At 40.0% G+C, this 21789-nt stretch overlaps 2 protein-coding genes across 8 annotated transcripts in view; one reads left to right on the top strand and one right to left on the bottom strand.

Annotated features, from left to right (window-relative positions):
- Positions 1-21789, bottom strand: part of IQGAP2 (IQ motif containing GTPase activating protein 2) — a 310132-nt gene that overhangs the window by 77571 nt on the left and 210772 nt on the right. For all 5 annotated transcript variants that reach the window (XM_015140297.3, XM_078004903.1, XM_028849526.2 and 2 more), the window contains 2 exons: positions 19771-19934; positions 2786-2876 (listed from right to left, as the gene is read on the bottom strand). In XM_015140297.3, coding sequence (XP_014995783.1) covers positions 2786-2876; positions 19771-19934 — 255 coding nt within the window. The remainder of the gene's footprint in view (positions 1-2785; positions 2877-19770; positions 19935-21789) is intronic.
- F2RL2 (coagulation factor II thrombin receptor like 2) lies at positions 6878-15474 on the top strand. Of its 3 annotated transcripts, none has more exons than XM_078004907.1 (3): positions 6886-7169; positions 12352-13180; positions 14310-15474. In XM_078004907.1, coding segments are annotated over exons 1-3 (894 nt in total). In that variant the 5' UTR covers positions 6886-7105; the 3' UTR covers positions 14311-15474. The 3 variants fall into 3 exon arrangements, with proteins under 3 accessions (XP_001106069.1, XP_077861033.1, XP_077861032.1); XM_078004906.1 differs by adding an exon at positions 8277-8358 and having other exon boundaries at positions 6897-7169; positions 12352-15474; XM_001106069.5 differs by having other exon boundaries at positions 6878-7169; positions 12352-15474.

Below are 21789 nucleotides of genomic sequence, written 5' to 3'. Positions count from 1 at the left end.
TGTTTGGGTTTACTGGCTCCTGCACAAAATAGCCTTAATAACTCCTATACCTCTTAGTTTTTCCTTCTTCCTTCACTGTCAGCTGTCACTTTTTACTGACATTGATGTGCCTGCCTATGGCAGCTTAAGCACTTTACTGCCTTGTGACTTGTGGCTTCTGATGTGCTCTGAGTCACAATCAAACAGGAAAAGAAACTACCAAAGATAATAGAGTTTTGCCTAAGAAAAGAATCAACAGGCGCAAAGTGTCTATCTGAGGGGTCCTCAGTGAAAAAAGTAGATTAACTTCAATGTGCTTACTTTGAGATATCTATTTTGATTGTTTTTTTCCTTAATCTGTGAGTTGTAGCTAAGTTCCAGATAGCTACAGATACCAGATATCAGATAGATGACTTTCACCCCAGAAAGTCAGGTATGTTTCTGCCAAGGAACAAATTAAGAAACCTCCCATAAATCTCCTAAGAGATCCAAAAAATGTTTGCTTTACATCTTAAGCCATATACCAGCAGGCTCTCTTAAGGCACACATTCACAGTGGAGGTGATATAACCCCTAAAGGGGCAAAAATTGGTTTCTGCAGGGAGAGAGTGAAAAAAATCTCTTTATGTATAAAGTACAGGTCTACATATGGCACATAAACAGGTATACAATATATCTGTGGCACTAAAATTTCATGGTAAGGAGTGATTAGAGAAAAAACTGTCTAAAAAGATTCTTTAGGGTGCCATAATGAGAAAAAGGTAGAGAAAGACTGCTCTAAGGAATCAAAAGTAGAGGCAAATCTACTTTCAGCAAGCAAGATACTCCAGTGAATGTGAACACTGGGCCAAAATGAAAGGGACTTGAGTTACCCTGCCCTTTTAAATTTTGCTGATGGTAACATATTTGGGCCAACACATTTTCTTTTATCATATTATCTGAGAGTGTGTTTGATGCTTATAGTGTGTGACCAGAATCTATTTCAAGTCTTCATGCAAATAATGAATAATGTTTCTAAAAGGTTAAATTCTTGTTGAAAGTCAGAAAACTCTCATAGATAGTATTAACTTTGGAAAATCTTTTTTTGCTGTTATATATAGTAAAAGAAAGTATATCAGCTCCTCTAAGGGACAGGACAGAGGGAAAAGATAGGATTTTAGATGTGCAAGTACAGAGTACAAAATCATACATTTGAGAAAACCTCTTACTTTTATAGTCAATAGTACCATGAGTCTCAATGTGAAAAACAGAATCAACTTAACATTTGCAGGCCAAATGTAAGAACAATGAATATAAGAAAATTTTAAAAACCTTCTAAATTGGTTTGATTTCTAAGAGACAAATCATAACCATTTTAGGCTATCTGAATGTCTAAATTACAATTGAATTTCTCAAAAGTGTCTCTTCAGAATATGGCTTCCTTCAGTTTTATATTTAAGTTGAAATTTCTTATATACACACCTCCACTTTATTATTTTTTTTCTTAAGGCGTGCTAGAAAGGAAAGACTTCAAAGTTCCTTAGGGAATAAAAGTTCAGGTTAGAGAAATACACACATTTTTCTAAGCTAAGGAAATAAAGCCCAGATGTTTCTCACAGATGCTTCTGAGGTTGAAAAGCCCATCTGTGGAGTAAGACAAAGTCATCTTAAAAACCTTCTCGGACCTGATACAACAGAATAGATTCTAATTATGCCATGAGTTGGCAGGTTAATGAAATATACTTTTAGGAATCTTAATTTATATATGGAGAATGTGAGTATAGCAATTTAGAAGCTATTTCAGACTATCATGTGAATTTTCATATTATTCTTCCTTAAAAATAGAGGGTTAAACAATTTTATCATGTGAACCAATGTGGGGATCCTGCCAGTTGCTGATTATACCTATTCCAATTATGCACTCCAGAACTGGGGAAGTAACCACAGAAGGGGTTTAGGGACCCACTGTGAGATGGATCTGAGCTAATATTCTATTGATCACCTGACCTCCATAAACCCCTACATTGACTGGTGGACCACAGTTATGTTTTGGGCCTCTTGGAATTAGTGTCAGTTCAGAGCAAGTGTCCACTAATCCCCAAAAGTCTGATTATGTCCTTTCTCCTAAGTACAATCACCCTGGTAAAAGGCCATAGGTCCCTTTGGGGGAGGGGTGGAAGAAAGACTAACAGTATACATTTTTGGTAGTGTAGCTGAGTTCTTCTTCAAGGGGCCTGGCCTTCCCTTCATTTGAGGGGTTCTGGATTTGTAAACTGGCCCCATTCTGGGAATTGATTGAGGGTCCATGACTCTTTTTATGATTCAAGGTAGACTTCTATTTGCTTGAGTCAAAACTCATCCAGTTGTACAGATTAAGTAAGAACTGAGTAGACTGCCAGTCTATTTCACTTCTAGTTGCACCATGATCAGCTAGCCAACTCCATAGGTCTCCTATTGGTTCTGTTTCTATGGAAAACCCTGGTAACGATAAAGGCCATGGAAAGGAGAAAAAGGCATCTATTAAGTAGAAATGATCTAGTTCTCTAAAAATCAAGAGAAAAAAAGGATTTGATTCAATTATACAATTTGAGAGCTTAAAAACTATTTTTTACCTTCTGGATTTTGTTCAGCAACATTGTTAAATTTTGTTGGAGATAGAGTCAAATCACTGACAACAGGGCAACCAACTAATTTTGGTATAATTATGTGTCCAAGAACTAAAACTTGGTAAGAATCCAAATCTTCCAGAAATTAAAAATCGCATGACTTCAGGCACATAACCAAATCCAAAAAGACAAGTTTCAAGAGCAAAGGAGGTGAGGGCTTACATTGTTTTGCTCTGTCCTCGTCCACATTGGCCTCATCGACGGCTTGCTGTATCTCATCCAGCCAGAGCACTTTGGAAACACTCTCAGAGTCCTGGGAACAATGTCACAGAATAAAAAGAAAGAACAGTGAATGATGAGGAAACAGAATTAATAACTGCTTTTGAGGAGCCATTTAATCACAATTCCCACAAATTCTTAATCAGCAACTACCCAGCTCTGCCATGTACTGTATACACTCCTGATGAAGCAGACCCCAAACCCGACCACTTCCCCCTTCTTCCCCACCACTCTTTAGTCCAACCCTTCATCATCTCCCAACTGGACAGCCGCACTAGTCCCCTAGTAGCTTCTGCTGCATCTAAGCTTGCCCTCACCACAGTGGCCCTTTATAGAGAGCCTAGAGGATCCCTTCAAAATGGATAGCTCAGTGCACCACTCCTCTGCTTAAACCTTCCCCAAAGGCTTCCCCCAGCAGTTAGAAGGAAACACAAGGTGCCTTCTCAGGGACAGTGGGGCTCCAACAGCATGGCCCTGCCTACTGCCTCTCTGGCTGCACCTCACACCCCTCTACTTCCCCCTTCCTGTTCTAGACCTTCACATGAGTCTCTTTCATACCACAATACTCTATCTACCCTCACAGCGTGGCTGTTGGCTTTTTCTTACCATTCAGGTCTCAACTCAGATGCTACCTACTCCAAAAAGCCTTCCTGGGCTACCCTAGTCAAACACTCTCTCCCTCAATCAATTACTGTGGTTCCCAAACTAAGTGTCAAGGGGCCCTAGGGTACCATGGGATATTTTTAATTTGAGAGAAACACAGGGATCGTCCATATTTATCAGACACAGAGACAAAAATTAAAAACAAACAACATGGTGATTATCCTCAAGGAGCTAACAATGTAGTGTAAGAGATAGATGTGTCAAGACATACAGCTGGGTGTGGTGGCTTACACCTGTAATCCCAGCACTTTGGGAGGCTGAGCGGGGATGGATCACTTGAGGTCAGGAGTTCGAGGCCAGCCTGGCCAACATGGCAAAACCCCATCTCTACTAAAAATACAAAAATTAGCCAGGTGTGGTGGTGCATGCCTGTAGTCCCAGCTACTTGGGAGGAAGGTGGGAGGACTGCTTGAACCTGGGAGGTGGAGGTTGCAGTAAGCCAAGGTCAGGCCACTGAACTCCAGCCTGGGCGACAGAGTGAGACTTTGTCTCACAAAAAAAAAAAAAAAAAAAAAAAAAGTAAAAATAAAAGGAAAAAGAATTATAATACAATGTGATCAGGGCAATATATGCTGCAGACACATGATCCAGACATAGGTGAGAAAGGGTTAACCTATGGTAAAGGTGTTGAGCTGCAGGGGGAGCAAAGATTAAGTAGTTAAAGATAGCTTCAGAAAGGGAGCAACAGTAGCAATGAAAATGTATTGCATTTTTCCTATTATAGGTAAATATTCATATTTAACTTTGGGTTGATCCTGATGGTCCTGCTACAAAAGTCAGCCCTGACAGATATTAAGTGGAACTTCTAGGTAGCAATTGTGTTTTATAAAATCTTGTCTGAGGTGGCAAGTAAATAATTATCAGCAGAGATATTTTCAGGAAACATGTGACATTTAACAAATGGGAACATTTTACCTATGTGTAGGAGTAAGTGTCATGTTCTAAATCCTAAGTCAAGACTGTGATGAATGAAAGGTAATAGATCCGGCACTGACTCTGTCATTTAAAACTTAAGATGGATAGGGGCAGCAAGGAGAGGAAATAGTCACTGGTTCCTCTGGCAGGCTTCTAACACTATTTTCCTCAAAGACTAACGTGAGATAATACATGTGGAAAGGGCTCTGAAAATGAGATAAAGTATCTGTTATTTCATCCTGCAACATCTGGGCTAAAGGAGACCTCTGGAGAAGTCTTGGTGCCTGCTTCCACAATCACCTCTAGCTACGTGGCAGACTACAATGGAAGCATCAGCAAGATTTTTCATTTCTTTTAAGAATGGATGGGGGAGGCTCAAACAGGAAGCTGGGTGGAAAGGGGAAGACAAGAGGAGGAAAAAAGAGACAAGGAAGCAGGGGCTAATTTTTCTCTGTTTCCAAGATCTCAGAGAACCCAACACTCCCCAGGTATAGCCTAAAAACTAAGCTCTACGAGTTCATTTATGTGTCTCAGTTCTTTTGAAGGGTATTTACCTGCCTTCATAACTTATCACTGTAGAAGATGCACCACACAGATTTTTACCCAGATGAGAAGTCAGTAACAATCTTACTTCAAAGCTTAAAGTATTAGTCTTATGAGCCAAACTGAAGAGAGAAATTACAAATCAGATGAATTTAAGTCAGCAGTTTAAATTATGAAACATTGAACTAAAGGTTGCTAGAGTTAAATGTAAAGCCAAGAGTAAAAGCTGAATCTTTTCAATGTAAAGTCTGCTTTTTCTTAATTTATTGATTTTATTTTATTTATTTATTTATTTTTGAGATGGAGTGTTGCTCTGTCACCCAGGCTGACTCACTGCAACCCCCGCCTCTCAGGGTCAAGCTATTCTCCTGCCTCAGCCTCCCAAGTAGCTGGGATTACAGGCACCTGCCACCACACTTGGCTAATTTTTATATTTTTAGTAGAGATGGGGTTTCACCATGTTGGTCAGGCCAGTCTCGAACTCCTGACCTCAAGTGATCCCCCCCACCTCAGCCTCCCAAAGTGCTGGGATTACAGGCGTGAGCCACTGCGACCGGCCAAGTGTGCTTTTTCAGTTGTTCACCAGAAGACTGAAAATAATAGTATATTTATGGGACGGCCACACCTCCACTTCAGTTAAACAGCCAGGTTCAACGGAAGAGTTAAAAATGAATTAAATGACCAGAAACTAGGCCATGTGCAAATCGTCATAAATTCCTGATTTTAGATAACTCCCAGAAAAGTTCTAATTAAACAGAAAAAACCTTTGTCAATATTTTATGTTTTTTATTTCTGCAATATAATAGCATTCAATCTCAGTTTGTATAACCATATATTATGTAGTTGAAGTATTAAACACTGACCTTTGTAAAAATCTTGGTCTAATGTAATTTAATCAAGATGTGAAAGGTTTCCGCAGATCAATTTCTTCCTAGCTTATCCCTGGCCTTTAAGTCTCATGTGAAATTTGTATTTTCTGATTCTTGCTGCATTTTGTAAGGAGCAGGCAGTGGGGTGGTAAGTCTTCAAGTTTAAGTTTTATTTACTACAGAAAAATCTGTTATAATGTATTTTTTTAACTGTATTTAAGTCATACTCTACAGAATATAACAATTCATAAAAGCTTATATGTTGTACAACAGTGTGAATGTATTTAACATTACTGAACCATATGCTTAATACTGGTTAAGATAGTAAATTTTATGTTATGTATATTTTACCCTTATTAAAAATATCTTATTGTAGACTTATTCATCAGCAAGACTTATTCCATTACTCATGGAATAAAGGGAGTTTTTATTTTAATGATGTGCTATGATTTTAGTTTAATTGAACAGTGTTGTTTGGGAGGTTCCTCCAGTTATCTGACGCTAAGGGTTATTGAATGGCTTAAAACACATCAAGATAAGGCAAAAAAAAAAAAAAAAAAAAAGCCCGAACAAACCCCATCCTCACCCAGCAAAGAAAAACCACCACCACTCAAAAGCCAGGTTCTGGCCAGGCACTGATGACAAATTCAAATCAATATGATATTGATGGAAAATTTTCAAAGTAATTGACCACTCAGTTTGAATTTCTTAAAAAATGTTTGTTTTCCATGATTAATTTATAATTATATAAGGTGTTTAAGAATTAAGATTTGAAATAGCTGGGAAGATAAAAGAAAGGATAATTTATTAAGTAGAAATTACACTCTGGAACTGCATTTTTAAAATGGATAAGAAATGAAAGATGGGACAGATTCAAAACTTACTGCTGCTCAACATCTGTTTTTGGCTTAGTTCTGTAAAGGCCTGCGGTAATTTCTGCCATTCTTTAAATGCAAATATACTAGGGGAGAATTACAGCACCTATTCAGAATAGATTGTTGGGGGTGGATAAGAGTTAAATGCCTTTCTCCAGAGATAACGTAACACACTCAGAGGCTTGGCCTGAGTCATGTTTACTGAAGCATCGAGTGGGTTACATCCTTTCCCTACGGCGGACCAGTGCAAGTTTCCTGCCTGCTCGGCACAGGAGAGCAAACTTCTACAGACAGACCAAGGCTTCCATTTGCTGCTGACACATGGAACTGAGGTGAAATTGTGCTCCATGATTGTATACGTTTCATAACGTTCAAAAGACGAGACTCAGGTCATCAAAATGAAAGCCCTCATCTTTGCAGCTGCTGGCCTCCTGCTTCTGTTGCCCACTTTTTGTCAGAGCGGTAAGCAATTTTCTCAGGGGGTTGGATGGGGACGTGCGTTCCTGTTACAAATTAAGAGTCAACTGAACCTAGCTTTCTTTGCATCTCACACAAACTGCAAACCCCAAAGGCAGTTTGATCTTATTATTAAAAGGTAGAACCATGGAAATGAACATCTATAGTTCATTCACTCTATTCAAACCTGGTCAAAGACTAAGTGTTCCCTCCTGATGTTTAAAAATGTGTGGCATATTCTAGATTTTAGATGTCTACAATTAAGTCAGGGAGCAATTTTGAAAGATGTTTTGTGTTTGTAAGAATTTTCTCGGCCGGGCGCGGTGGCTCAAGCCTGTAATCCCAGCACTTTGGGAGGCCGAGACGGGTGGATCACGAGGTCAGGAGATCGAGACCATCCTGGTGAACACAGTGAAACCCCGTCTCTACTAAAAAAAAACTACAAAAAACTAGCCGGGCGAGGTGGCGGGCGCCTGTAGTCCCAGCTACTCGGGAGGCTGAGGCAGGAGAATGGCGTGAACCCGGGAGGCGGAGCTTGCAGTGAGCTGAGTGCAGTGAGCCACTGCACTCCAGCCTGGGTGACAGAGCGAGACTCCGTCTCAAAAAAAAAAAAAAAAAAAAAAAAAGAATTTTCTCTTCTGGTTAAGCAAAGATGGCACTTTTTCAAGGGATTAAAAAATATATCCTGTGTTTATACCTCTTGATGAGACATAAATGGGAGAAACAAGAATATTGCCAGAAAGAAGTCATCTGCTTTCAATAGCTGGCAATGCTAATAAGTCACTATTTCCAAAATGAACGACCTTTTTTGACTTTCAGTGGGGAGTTCTCCCTACCCTCATATATGATGTTTTAATTTTAGAAATAAGGTCTCCCAAATACTATTATCCAACTTTGAATGTACTTTCCACTTTACCCATCACAATGCTAGCCTGAAGCCTCCTGCTTTTTCCAAAAATAACAAATTTGGGATAGGTGTGTACCTGTCACTTTTTATTAGGTCACACACTCCAGTCAACATTGTTAGGAGTGGGAGAGGCAAAGACTGGACATAGCAAGGGAAACAAAAACAGAAAATAATGCTTTCTAAAGGAACATTGCTTATATTCACAGTTGGAATCCCTGAGTTGTTGCAGAGAGCTCTAAGAGAATCTGTGGTGATTAGCAGTAAGCACATGTGGGATTTATGAATACAGTAAGTGCACGCTCTTTCTGGGAGTAGATGGGCCAATATGTTAAGAAGCAGAATTGCAAAAGAAACAAGGTTTTCGGGGGTGGTTCCTTCAAGACACTAGTAGGGTTTGATGGAGGTGAAAATGGGGGGCCTCTGAAGGAAACAAAGAGGCAGTGAATTTGCTTTCTTCCATAGGGGTGGGGGAGAAATGTGAAGGAAGAAAGAAGCAAGCTCGTCCAACCTGCCTTATTTTGTTGTGGTTTTGTTTTGCTTTAGGCTTTTAGCAGCCTGAAGCCATGGTTTTTAGTTTCTGTCTCTAGTGATAAACGGAAAACATGGATGAGGAAGGGGCTTTACTGACTCAACTAGAAACAGAAACTGTGAATGAATCCATGACCGTATTCTCTCCTTTGGACACCCCCGAGAGGCCGGAGTTCATTCCCTTTGGATTAGTTCTTCAAGGCCTTTTCCTAGACAGAAAAACATTTTGGGAACATTATGCCCAATGGAAGCCTCTATGAAGAATTAAAATACATTAAAAAAATTTAACAATGAATACAATTCATAAGGAAAACCAGGCTCTGAGGAATAAAAGACTTATTTAAGTGGAACCAGATCTGGCATTCTCTTGGAAAATGGAATCAAATCAACTTTTCCACAAAACACAGGCACTGTTTGGCATGTCTGGAGGCATGATGTCTTGCTAAACCCCAGAAATTTTCTGTAAACGGACAGACACTTGGTTTTAACAGCTTTTTAAAATCAGGCTAATAACTTGTACGGCATGATCTTCAGCCACCATTCTCTAACTTTGTGCCTATCTTTTTTTTTTTTCCTTTTTTTTTTTTTGAGACGGAGTCTCGCTCTGTTGCCCGGGCTGGAGTGCAGTGGTGCAGTCTCAGCTCACTGCAAGCTCCGCCTCCCGGGTTTACGCCATTCTCCTGCCTCAGCCTCCCGAGTAGCTGGGACTACAGGCGCCCGCCACCACGCCCGGCTAGTTTTTTGTATTTTTTTTAAGTAGAGACGGGGGTTTCACCGTGTTAGCCAGGATGATCTCGATCTCCTGACCTCGTGATCCGCCCGCCTTGGCCTCCCAAAGTGCTGGGATTACAGGCTTGAGCCACCGCGGCCGGCCTTTGTGCCTATCTTTAAAGCCACTTCTCTTTGGGTGATGTCAGATGCAAGAATTTTTCCAAAATGCAAAAGTGAGCAGAAGGGTTTGTGTGTCACACACACCTTCAAAGATCACCTCTAAATACAGGCACAGAAGAATGCTGCCTCCCACATTTTTCTTTCCTTTTCTTTAATCTACCTTTTCTTTCTTTCTTTCTTTTTTTTCTTTTTTGAGACAGAGTCTCGCTTTGTCGCCCAGGCTGGAGTGCAATGGCACGATCTCAGCTCGCTGCAAGCTCCGCCTCCCGGGTTCACGCCATTCTCCTGCCTCAGCCTCCCGAGCAGCTGGGACTACAGGCGCCCGCCACCACGCCCGGCTAGTTTTTTGTATTTTTTAGTAGAGACGGGGTTTCACCGTGTTAGCCAAGATGGTCTTGATCTCCTGACCTCGTGATCCGCCCGTCTCGGCCTCCCAAAGTGCTGGGATTACAGGCTTGAGCCACTGCGCCCAGCCTAATCTACCTTTTCTTAAATGATACCTGATCACCTCCATACCCTAAGTTATCAGGCCACACCTCCTCTATTTTACTCCATGAATTCAGTTTGTGCAATCTCAGGTTTACTTGGAAGCTTTCCATTTCACCCAGGAGCTAACTGCTAGAGATTAAAGCAGGAAGAGAAACTGGCTCTGTATGAGACACAGGTTACTAAACACTAACTTCAAGCATTCAATATGGAGGAATTTTGAGGCCATGGGACAAGATGCAATGGCCCAGTACTGGCATTTTAAATCCATAAGAATGAGGTTTATATTTGGCATAGAAGTCTATCTCAAAGGTAACATTAGAAATCTGAGAGAATCTATTTTCTATACATGTGAAAGGGTTACAAAAAGTTATATAATAATAAATGTTCAGGTTTGAGCTTTAAGATTTTGTTTTTGAAATTGCAGGAATTAGGATTATTAACATCAACATGCCAAGTAACACCAAATATTGATAGCATATAGTTGATGTGTTTCTATCTTTTAAAGAATTCATTTCCAACTTCTTAGGTCCTCACACCGATTTCATCTTCTGATTTTTCCTCCTTTGTTTCCTCTTCCCTTAAAATCTGTCATTACCCCTAAAGTCCACCTTTGGATTCTTTCTTCTCATAACTCTCCCTAGGCCATCTCAACCACTTCCACTAAATTAAACGAGAGCCTCCATGCAGACTACAATAAACCATGCCTCTAATTTGGGCTCCTGGAATTTTGGACCCACATCTAGTCTTCTAACCAGTTGCTGGACGTTTTTACACACTAATATTCCACCAGCAACTCATCCTCAGTCAGACTAAAAACAGATTGTAGCTTCTCCCCCATCCTGCCCCCTTGTCTCTTCCTCCAACTCAGTTAATGGCATTCTCTCCCTCTAAGTCATCTAGAGTAGAAACATGAGTCATTATTGCTTCCTGCCTCTCCCTCACTGTACCCCAAAGCCAATCAGATGCCAAGTCCCTTTGAGCCGCCATCAGAGTCTCATGTATTCGCCTCTGCCTTTCCATGACCACTGTTCTAGCTCAGTAACTCACTGAGCTATGAATGATAACAGTAGCCTCCAAATCAGGTCCCCTTGCCTCTAATTTCTTACCTTTTCAATCTATTCTCTAAACTATTACCTAAGACATCTTAAAAACAAGTCACAATAATGGCTATATTAGTTTCCTATTGCTGCTATATCAAATTACTACAAATTGAGTGGCTTAAGACAACAGATTATATTTCTGGAGATCAGAGGTCTTAAAATCAAGGCCGTTGGTGGAGTTGGGTTCATTCTGGAGGCTCTAGGAGAGACTCAGCTATCTCGCTTTATTCAGCTTCTAGAAGCTGCCTGCACTCCTTGGCTTACGACCCTTTCTTCCATCTTCAAAGCCAGCAGCGTAGTGTCTTCAAATCTCTGACTTTGACCCTCTTACCTTCCCCTTAAATGGACTCTTACAATTATATATGACCCACCCAGACAATTCAGGAAAATCTCATTTTAAGATCCTTAACTAAGTTAGATCTGCAAAATTCCTTTTGCTAGGTAAAAGAACAAACACACTTGTAGGTTCCAGGAATTAGCAGGTAGCATCTTAGGGGGTGCTATTATTCTGCCTAACACAATGGTTATTCCTCTGTTCAAAATTATGTGTGCAATCCCAGCATCTGTGAATAGACATATGATTTCTTAGGACAGTTTAGAGGCCCTTCAGGAATTTAGCTGTCACTCACTCTTTAAATTTCCTTTCTCAGCTGCACCTTATTAGCATAAGACAATGCATTTTTATGCATCTTCTACACTAGTAGCATTACTTACAGATAGAAATGGAGTTTATTTAAAACTTTACACCACTGACACATAAGTATACAATAGAAATTTGCTAAATCAACTTATTTGGCATTCCCAGATCCCATGATAGCCCACATTATGCTTCTGCCCATTCATCACCAGCAGAATCTTACTCATTAAATTCCATCTTTTTATGAACCTTGCTAATCTTTGCTCAAGTTCATCTTTTCCTTGACATTTTGCTCAAACATCTGAATCTATTAAGTATTGTCGGAATGCCTATATAGTTTATAGTCAACATGCCTATAATGTTCTGATGGGCTTTTTTGTTTCTTCCAATAGTATTATAAACACCTCACACACAAGGACTGATCATTTAGTTTTTGTTTCTGCATGAGATAGTGTTGTTCTGGGGCATATGATATGTATTAAATATATGCTTGTTGAGTGACTAATCTATAATAACTTTTAAAATAAAAGTGATCTTAAATTCTACAATCACAGAAATTATTTATAAATAATTAAACACATTGTTTTCTTTTTTCTTGAACTATAAATTTATGTTAATACTTTCTTTCAATTACAGGCATGGAAAATGATACAAACAACTTGGCAAAGCCAACTTTACATATTAAGACCTTTCGTGGAGCTCCCCCAGATTCTTTTGAAGAGTTCCCCTTTTCTGCCTTAGAAGGCTGGACAGGAGCCACCATTACTGTAAAAATTAAGTGCCCTGAAGAAAGTGCTTCACATCTCCATGTGAAAAATGCTACCATGGGGTACCTGACCAGCTCCTTAAGTACCAAACTGATACCTGCCATCTACCTCCTGGTGTTTGTAGTTGGTGTCCCGGCCAACGCTGTAACCCTGTGGATGCTTTTCTTCAGGACCAGATCCATCTGTACGACCGTATTCTACACCAACCTGGCCATTGCAGATTTTCTTTTTTGTGTTACATTGCCCTTTAAGATAGCTTACCATCTCAATGGGAACAACTGGGTATTTGGAGAGGTCCTGTGCCGGGCTACCACAGTCATCTTCTATGGCAACATGTACTGCTCCATTCTGCTCCTTGCCTGCATCAGCATCAATCGCTACCTGGCCATCGTCCATCCTTTCACCTACCGGGGCCTGCCCAAGCACACCTATGCCTTGGTAACATGTGGACTGGTGTGGGCAACAGTTTTCTTATATATGCTGCCATTTTTCATCCTGAAGCAGGAATATTATCTTGTTCAGCCAGACATCACCACCTGCCATGATGTTCACGACACATGCGAGTCCTCGTCTCCCTTCCAACTCTACTACTTCATCTCCTTGGCATTCTTTGGATTCTTAATTCCATTTGTGCTTATCATCTACTGCTACACCGCCATCATCCGGACACTTAGTGCATATGATCATAGATGGTTGTGGTATGTTAAGGCGAGTCTCCTCATCCTTGTGATTTTTACCATTTGCTTTGCTCCAAGCAATATTATACTTATTATTCACCATGCTAACTACTACTACAACAACACTGATGGCTTATATTTTATATATCTCATAGCTTTGTGCCTGGGCAGCCTTAATAGTTGCTTAGACCCATTCCTTTATTTTCTCATGTCAAAAATCAGAAATCACTCTACTGCTTACCTTACAAAATAAATAGTGAAATCATCTTAGAGAACAAGGACAGCCATCACAGAGAATGTCTGTTTTCACGGACAACACATGCATAGTGCAAGGAGCTCCATTTCTGAGCTCCTAAGAAATATGCTTCAAATGTCAAACATTACAAAAGCATTAGTTTTTTTTTTTTTTTTTGAGACTGAGTCTCACTTTATCACCCAGACAGGCATGCAGTGGCGCTATCTTGGCTCACTGCAACCTCCGCCTCCCAGGTCAGCCTCCCAAGTAGCTGGGATTACATCACCACGCCCAGTTAATTTTTGTATTTTTAGTAGAGATGGGGTTTCACCATGTTGGCCAGGCTGGTCTTGAACTCCTGACCTCAAGTGATCCGCCTGCCTCGGCCTCCCAAAGTGCTAGGATTACAGGTGTGAGCCACTGAGCCAGTCAGCATTAGTAATTTTTAAAAATACTTTATCAGTATTTAAAAAACGTTAATGCAGGAGAAAAGATATCACAACTCTTTATGGAAAATGACATTTCCATTTGCCTTATTGCTACTTCAAGCTCTTTAAATCGCCATCTTCCCTGTTTCTGTGAGTGGTATTGCCATCCTTGACATTTGACATCATTTCTTATTCTTTGGTCTCTTTTGACTCTCATGCTGGTGGCTGCCTCATCAACTGATCCTATCTTTGTAGGGTCCCTCACCAGGATTCTTTATTTAGTTTCACCTTTGCCTTCTTTTTTCTTTTCTTTAATAGAGACGGGGTCTCGCTTCGTCATCTGGCTGAAGCGCAGTGGCCTGATCATAGCTCACTTCAGCCTCCAACTCCTGGGCTCAAGCAATCCTAATGTGTCAGCCTCCCAAGTAGCTAAGACTACAGGCATGCACCACCATACCCAACTAATTTTATTCTTTATTTTTTGCAGAGATGGAGTCTCACTTGCCCAGGCTGGTCTTGAACTCCTGGTCTCAAGTGATCTTCCTAGCTCAGCCTCCCAAAGTGCTGGGACTACAGGCATGAGCCACTACACCCAGCCCACCTCTACCTTCTAAGTATTCTCTCCACTGCCAGCCTACCCTCTACTTCACAAGTCCTGCCAGATTAATCTTCCTTAGATATCAGCTAGGATACATCACTAAAACGTCTCCACTAACTCCACTGCTTCTATAATAAATCATAAATCTTTAGCCTGGCATTCAAGGCTCAATTGCTAATCCAACTTCCTGTTAAACCTTGTTTGTGATATAGGCACCAACCAAACCTCTTGCTGTGCTCGATCTCCACTCTGCCTCAGACCGAAAAGCTAGTCCTCACGTCTTTGCCTTAATTCTGTCCATTTTTTCTTTCAAGTCCTCGAAGGACCATTCTTCCCTGATTCTCAGGCTAGAAGTGTCACTTTTCTTATCTGTACTTCCAAAGCACTTTCGTATACTTTTTATTATGGCATTTATATATAGTTCATTTATATTTAAATTTGTATTCCATGAACAATCAAGTACTATGTATAATGGAGAAAGTGCTCATCCGCTCCCTTCCTTGAGCTTCTGGGTGATGCCAGGCCCAAATCTTTGTGGCGCCCAGCTCCATGCTTTGAATACTATGTAGCTGAATGCATTTTTAAAATCTCAAAGCAGTTAAACAGCAGGAAAGCCCATTAACTTCATACTGAAAAAGCAACATACTGTGATGTGATGTCATTTCAGGTTGGGCATACAAAAAAATAAGGAAGCTAAACTAAGACTATACTCACAAGGCCATTTAGAAGTTTTAAATAATGCCTCTACTGTTTTTTTTCTTTGACATAGCTTTTAATTGGGAAATGGAATTTTGTTATTAATACCCATTATATTTCTGTAAGTAAATGACTATTTTTCCCTTAACTTAGTGATTAGACAGGAGGGAAGATATTAGTGATTAGACAGCAGGGAAGATATTAGTGGTAAAAAGTGAATGGTAGTAGTGAATATAAATGGGGTTGAGCAAACTTTAAGCATAAGGGACTGCTGAGATGAATTTACAAGTCTGTAGGAATCTGCCTTGACTGTATTTTGTACTGCCCAATAAAACAATAAAAAACAATTTTAAATGTATATTTTTAAATGTGCAGAGTTTTCTATTTCATTGGACTTAAGTAAAAAGCTTCCACATGAAGGCCCTTTATAATATGTGTGTGGTTATGCGAAGAGCAAAACTCAGGTAAACACTAAAGTGAGAATGAAAACCAAATCTAAAGTAAGTTTTAAGAAGATAAAAACTTAAATGGAAGGAACTGACTTCTGAAAATTAAGTCATCAATTACAACAGTTTTACCCAGGGAAAAAATACAGCAATATTCATTAAAAGCACACAGTTTTTATGGTATATACAAGGAGCAAAACAGAACTTTTTGGTGGAGTATATAATTCATATGTTCACAAGCAAAACCTTCAATTGTAGAATAGCACACAACCCAGTGAACAGACATAGAAAAAGTGTTAAAGTCAACATGACCATTACTCAAGTCTCTTTCCAAGAGGCAAAAGGAATTTGGTGGCTACACAAGGTTATACTTGAAATACTGCTAAAGAGGACCAAGAATCCTCACCAACTTCCATCACTGTCCTCCATCTTTGATAAAATTGGGCATCCATTCTATGAAGATGTTATCCATTGTGTTCTTTAATGGCTGTATGCTTTGGCACACTTTTACTTTATACTGATAATATCAGCAATATAATTTTCTTCTATTATTTTCCAAGGCCAGACCTTGGGAAGACAAGGCACAGAAATACCTTCATAAACACACAACTGGAAACTTCTAGGAATCAAAACAGTAGAGGATGCTGAATGTGGTGGCTTGTGCCTATAATCCCAGCTACTTGAGAGGCTGAGGTGGGAGGATCACTTGAGCCCAGGAGTTTGAGACCAGCCTGGGCATCATAGCAAGATCCCGTCTCAAAAAAAAAAAAAAAAAAAAAAAAAAGCAGAGGGGAAAAACAAGGACATTAAAGACAACATTGCCAAACAACAGAATTAGGATTTTTCCGAGAAAAAAGAACAGGCTGAGAAAAGAAAGTTTCAAAGTCAATGAACAGAGAAAGAAAACCACTTAAAAACAGGAATTTAACCAAATATGATTTATTGCTTGGACCTGCAGTATTTTAAATCCGTTTAAATCTGTTAGTAATCGCCAGTATATTTCAAACCTCTAATTATATAGTCTAACTGGTTTAATGCCTGAACTAGAACGCAGATCCCTAGGCTCCATATTAATGCTCTAATCACACCATGAAAGCTACCGCTTCTGCACCTAGAAAGGATGCCTGACACAGAGCTGGCATGGTGTGGGCACTCAAAGCCTTCTTTCCAAGGACTCCTGTGGAGTCCCATCTCAATCTAGACTGGAATGCTCCATCTAGAAGGGACCTATACTGCCTGCCTATGAAAGGCCTTGGGTTTGTGGAGTCAGGCTCACCTCAAAGACAAACCCCCATGTGGCTGTGGGCAGACAGGGACCCAGGTCTGTCTCTATTTGTCCTCAGAAGACCCCAACTTTGGTGTGTGAACAGAGCAGACCCTACATCTAGTAAGAACCTTGAGGCCAGGTGCTGTGGCTCACACCTGTAATCCCAGAACTTTGGGAGGCTGAGGCAGGTGGATAACCTGAGGTCAAGAGTTCAAGACCAACCTGACCAACATGGTGAAACCTCGTCTCTACAAATACAAAAATTAGCTGGGCATGATGGTGGGTGCCTGTAGTCCCTGCTACTCGGGAGGCTGAGGCAGGAGAATCGGTTGAACCTGGGAGGTGGAGGTTTCAGTGAGCTGATATGGCACCATTGCACTCCAGCCTGGGTGACTGATCATGACTCTGTCTCCAGAAAAAAAAAAAAAAGAACCTTGAGATCACTCACCTCTTACTTGGGAGGCAACCATAGGTGTGCACAATAATACTAGCTACATTATTTAAGCCCTTTTTTTGGTGCCAGGCTCCATGCTAAATGCTATAGCTACACAAACATGTGTACATATTCTTCATTAATAGTACCTATAGTTATATATTGATATATATTATATTTACATATTGTATATTCTCATTGAACCCTCACCATAATCCTATAAGACAGGTACTATTATTCCAGTTTTATACATGCAAAAATAAGCATATAGAGATTTGGTGACTTGACCAAGATCACATAACCAATTTGTGGCAAAGCCAGGATTTGATGTCTATCTTCAAAGCAAATAATTTTGTCTTCCAATGATTATAAGTTTACCATGTGTCATGGCCACAGCCACCTCAATGGAAACATCAAGGTGAAGGCCCACTCTCCTCCTCCTGGGATGCATGGACTCCAGGCTTGTGTATGAGTCCTCACTCTCCCACTCACTGGCTGTACCTTGGCCAGGCGTCCGCCCCAAGCCTCAGGTTCATTCACATCAGACGAGACAGCACCCATTCCACAGGTGGTATGAGGCTTAAATGAGAAAGACTGATGTGAGTGGGGGCGCTTGGCAAAGCGAGGAGGGTCAGGCAATGCCACTGACATTCCTGTCAGAAGGCTGGCAGTGCAGAGGGGGCTACCATGGGGGATAACTTTCTCCCGCCTTCAATGAGGCAGTGGAGTAGTGAGGATAGGATTTACATTGGTTTTTAAAAGTTTAGAAACAGTAATGATTTAATACATACACTCCTTAAAAAAATTAAAAATCCAAGCAGTACAAAAACAGAGTGAAAAAGAAATCTCCCACCCATACTAGCCTTCTAGTTCACCTTCCAGAAGGTATCCTCCCTCCGGAAATATTTTAGACACACAGAGGAGTGTGTGTGCCCCTCCCCCAACACGCACACAAGTCTGTATTCATTTATGTGCACATCACAGCGTGATTTTTTTTTTTTGCTTAACAACATTTAGGTTGTTTTTCGTGTTTTGTTATTGCAAACGAAGCTGCAATAAACATCTTTTCCCATCTGCCATAATACGTAATTACAATGTTTCTGAATCAGACAGACCTGAGCTGTATGTCGTCTCAGGACTAATTACCTTTTAGATAGCTTTAATTTTGTTTTATTTAATTTAATTTATTTATTTTGAGACAGAGGCTTGCTCTGTCGCCCAGGTTGGAGTGCAATGGTACGATCTCGGCTCGCTGCAACCTCTACCTCCTCGGTTCAAGAGATTCTTGCGCCTCAACCTCCCAAGTAGTTGGGATTATAAGTGTGGGCCACCACACCTGGCTAATTTTTTTTTTTTTTTTTTTTTTTTTTAAGTAGAGATGGAGTTTCGCCATGTTTGCCAGGTTGGTCTCGAACTCCTGGCCTCAAATGATCCACCTGCCTTGGCTTCCCAAAATGCTGGGATTACAGGTATGAGCCACTGTGCCCGGTCATGTTTTAGATAGCTTTCAACAAGTTACTTAATCTTGGCTTCATTATGTGTAAGATGGCAATAATGATGGCAAAATGGTTCAGAAGGCTGTTATGAATTGTTGTGATGATTAAATGAGATGATATACATGAGTATCTAATATCATGCCTGACAAATAGTAGGTTCTCAATAAATGTTTGCATTAACCAAGGATGTTTTTCCTGTTTCGAATGAGGCAGTTCCTAGGTTCTAAAGACCTAGACAGAGGAGACAACCACCCTTTCAGTTGGGTTTGCACCTGAAGACATGGCAGCCATAAGTGGCTAGGTCCCAGGTGGCATCACTCCCACTCTTAGGTGACAGATCACATCAACCTCACCACTCAGCCCACTGGCCTTATCACAGAGGCCAGTCTTTGCGGGGCTCCTTATAATAGCAGTACAAGCTCTGTACTCAGAAAAAGCCACTAGTCTTCAAGAGGACAGCTTCTGCTCTACCTCCACACCAACTTCTCTTAGGATTCTAGTCCCTGACAGCCTCCAGCATCAGTGAATCAATCTGTGTATCTCTCTACTTGACACTTTGCACACGCTTATCTTTACAATTACTTATCTGTTCCATGTGACAATGTCTACTGCCTCAATCAGTTTCTAAGCATTTTGAAGATAAGGTCAGAGAACATTCAAATGGTATTATGTGTCCCTCTGTATCCCCATCTTCTCTACCAGAAGCTATGGACTGAACTGTGCATGTAGTATCTACTAAGGAAATAGTCAATGAATTGAACTCAGAACAAGAACTCACCTACAACTGAGTTTTTAGTCAAAGAATTAAAGCAATAAATAGCTCTGGAGCTGGTTTCCCCCTAATGTTTGGTACCAGGAAAATAACAGCTCTATTATTTCCATTCTGATTCATGGGTAATTGTTGGGACAAGAAGTTCATGAGATTTAACGTAAATGGGTCAAATCCTCCTCCTTCCCTCCCTCTGCCACCCAGCCTGTAAAATTTAAAAGAAACAGATATACTAAAACTTACTCCGAGTTTCTGTGATTTAGCATGGTATAAAACATCCTGGTAGTGCTGGGCATGGGCTGGGTCCACATCACTAATATTCGCAGTAGGTAGGAGCAAAGTTTCTAAAGTCCTCAAAGGATTCCCTTCATCAATAGCTTCATTGATGTACCCTACAGCTACAACTCCTAGAAAATGAAGAAGCAGTTTTCCTTTTAAGTCACAGTATATTATGACTTCTCTAGTATCACCTATTGCAAAAGGCTAATAAAGTAGTATAGCAAGGTTGTAGGATGCAAGATCCAGGCACAAAACCAATTATGTTTCTATACACTCATAATAAGCAATCTGAAAATAAAATTAAGAACACATTCAATTCATAATAGAGTGCAACTACAAATACATTATAATTATAAATAGAATAAATATTTAGATATAATTTAATGAAAGAAACATAAGACATGTACACTGAAAACTATAAAACACCATGGGAAAAAACTTAAAGACAACTTAAATAAATGAAAAGATAGCCCATGTTCATGAATTGGAAGATTTAATATTGTTAAGATGGAAATACCTCTTAAATTGATCTACAGATTCAACGTGACTTCTATCAAGGTCCCAGTTGCTGGGTTTTTTTTTTTTTTGAGAGAGTCTTGCTCTGTCCCCCAGGCTGGAGTGCAGTGGCATGATCTTGGCTCACTGCCACCTCCGCCTCTCGTGTTCAAGAGATTCTCGTGCCTCAGCCTCCTGAGTAGCTCTCTACATTCGGACCAACACTTGTTATTGTCTTTTTTATTACAGTCATCCTAGTGGGTGTGAAGTGGTATCATATTGTGGTTCGGATTTGCATTTTTCTAGTGACTAATGGTTTTGAGCATCTTTTCATGTGTTTATTTTCCCTTCGTACATCGTCTTTAAAGAAATGAAATGTCTATTCAAGTCCCAGCTACTTGGGAGGCTGAGGCAGGAGAATCGCTTGAATCCAGGAGGCAGAGGTTGCAGTGAGCCAAGATTGTACTACTGCACTCCAGCCTGGGTGACAGAGTAAAACTCTGTCCCCCTAGCCAAAAAAAAAAAAAAAAAAAAAAAAAAATATATATATATATACACACACACACACACACACACACATATATATATATAGAGAGAGAGAGAGAGAGAGAGAGAGAGATACTGACTATAGGGTTCACAAATGAAAAGCACAGAAGTCAAACTATGAAACCTGAAAAGTTTTTGCAATTCTAATGAAACGGATCTATCTGGAGGTTACTTCTCAACACCTTATTATTAAAAAATAAACTATTATCCATTCATAAAAAATATGCATTTAGATAGACACACACATATATAACACATATACACACACTGTCAAGGGGCTTTTGCTTCCTAGATTAGTACTGATGGACAAGGACTGTTAAAGAAACTAGATATTAATGAACAATAAGCTTAGAATATTAGCATTTTTAAGGTCAAACTTCACATTTCTCATTTTTTCCATTAGATTTCCTCTAAAATGATCACCAGTCACTTCATAGATGTGACATGCCATGAAATAGAATGAGTACTTCTCATTTTTAAAAAAAGTATCTCTAGCTTGTCATTCAAGTAAAGGTAAAATATTTAGCTAAATATTTCTTGAATAGATGAGCCCATAACCACCACTTCGTTAAGAATGAAAAGATTGACCTGTAAGAAGAATAAAAGCATCTAAAACTACTAGAAATCATTCCAGACTATAACACTTAAATATGTTTGAAGAAAAAGCAAAAGTATTTCTCTAATGTGCAAGTTATACTATCTGTAAATATTGAGAGAACTCTGGAAAGTCTAAGTATTATCTATATACAAGGTACTCTCGTTTTACCCTGTAGGATTTATAAACTGGAGTGCATGGAATATTTAGTGCCATTCTCTGGTCACCCCCCTTGGGTAAGCTGTTCTAAATACCTTTAAAACACCCCATCCAAAAATGGTCTTAACAGAACCAAGGCCGATCACCTGGAAATGAGTGCATTTCAGCTGACTTGATTGAAATCACCT

The sequence above is a fragment of the Macaca mulatta genome, chromosome 6 (genome assembly GCF_049350105.2).
Source record: "Macaca mulatta isolate MMU2019108-1 chromosome 6, T2T-MMU8v2.0, whole genome shotgun sequence".
NCBI lineage: Eukaryota > Metazoa > Chordata > Mammalia > Primates > Cercopithecidae > Macaca > Macaca mulatta.
Note: the sequence above shows the minus strand (reverse complement) of the source record. Positions and strands in the feature narration are given on the sequence as shown.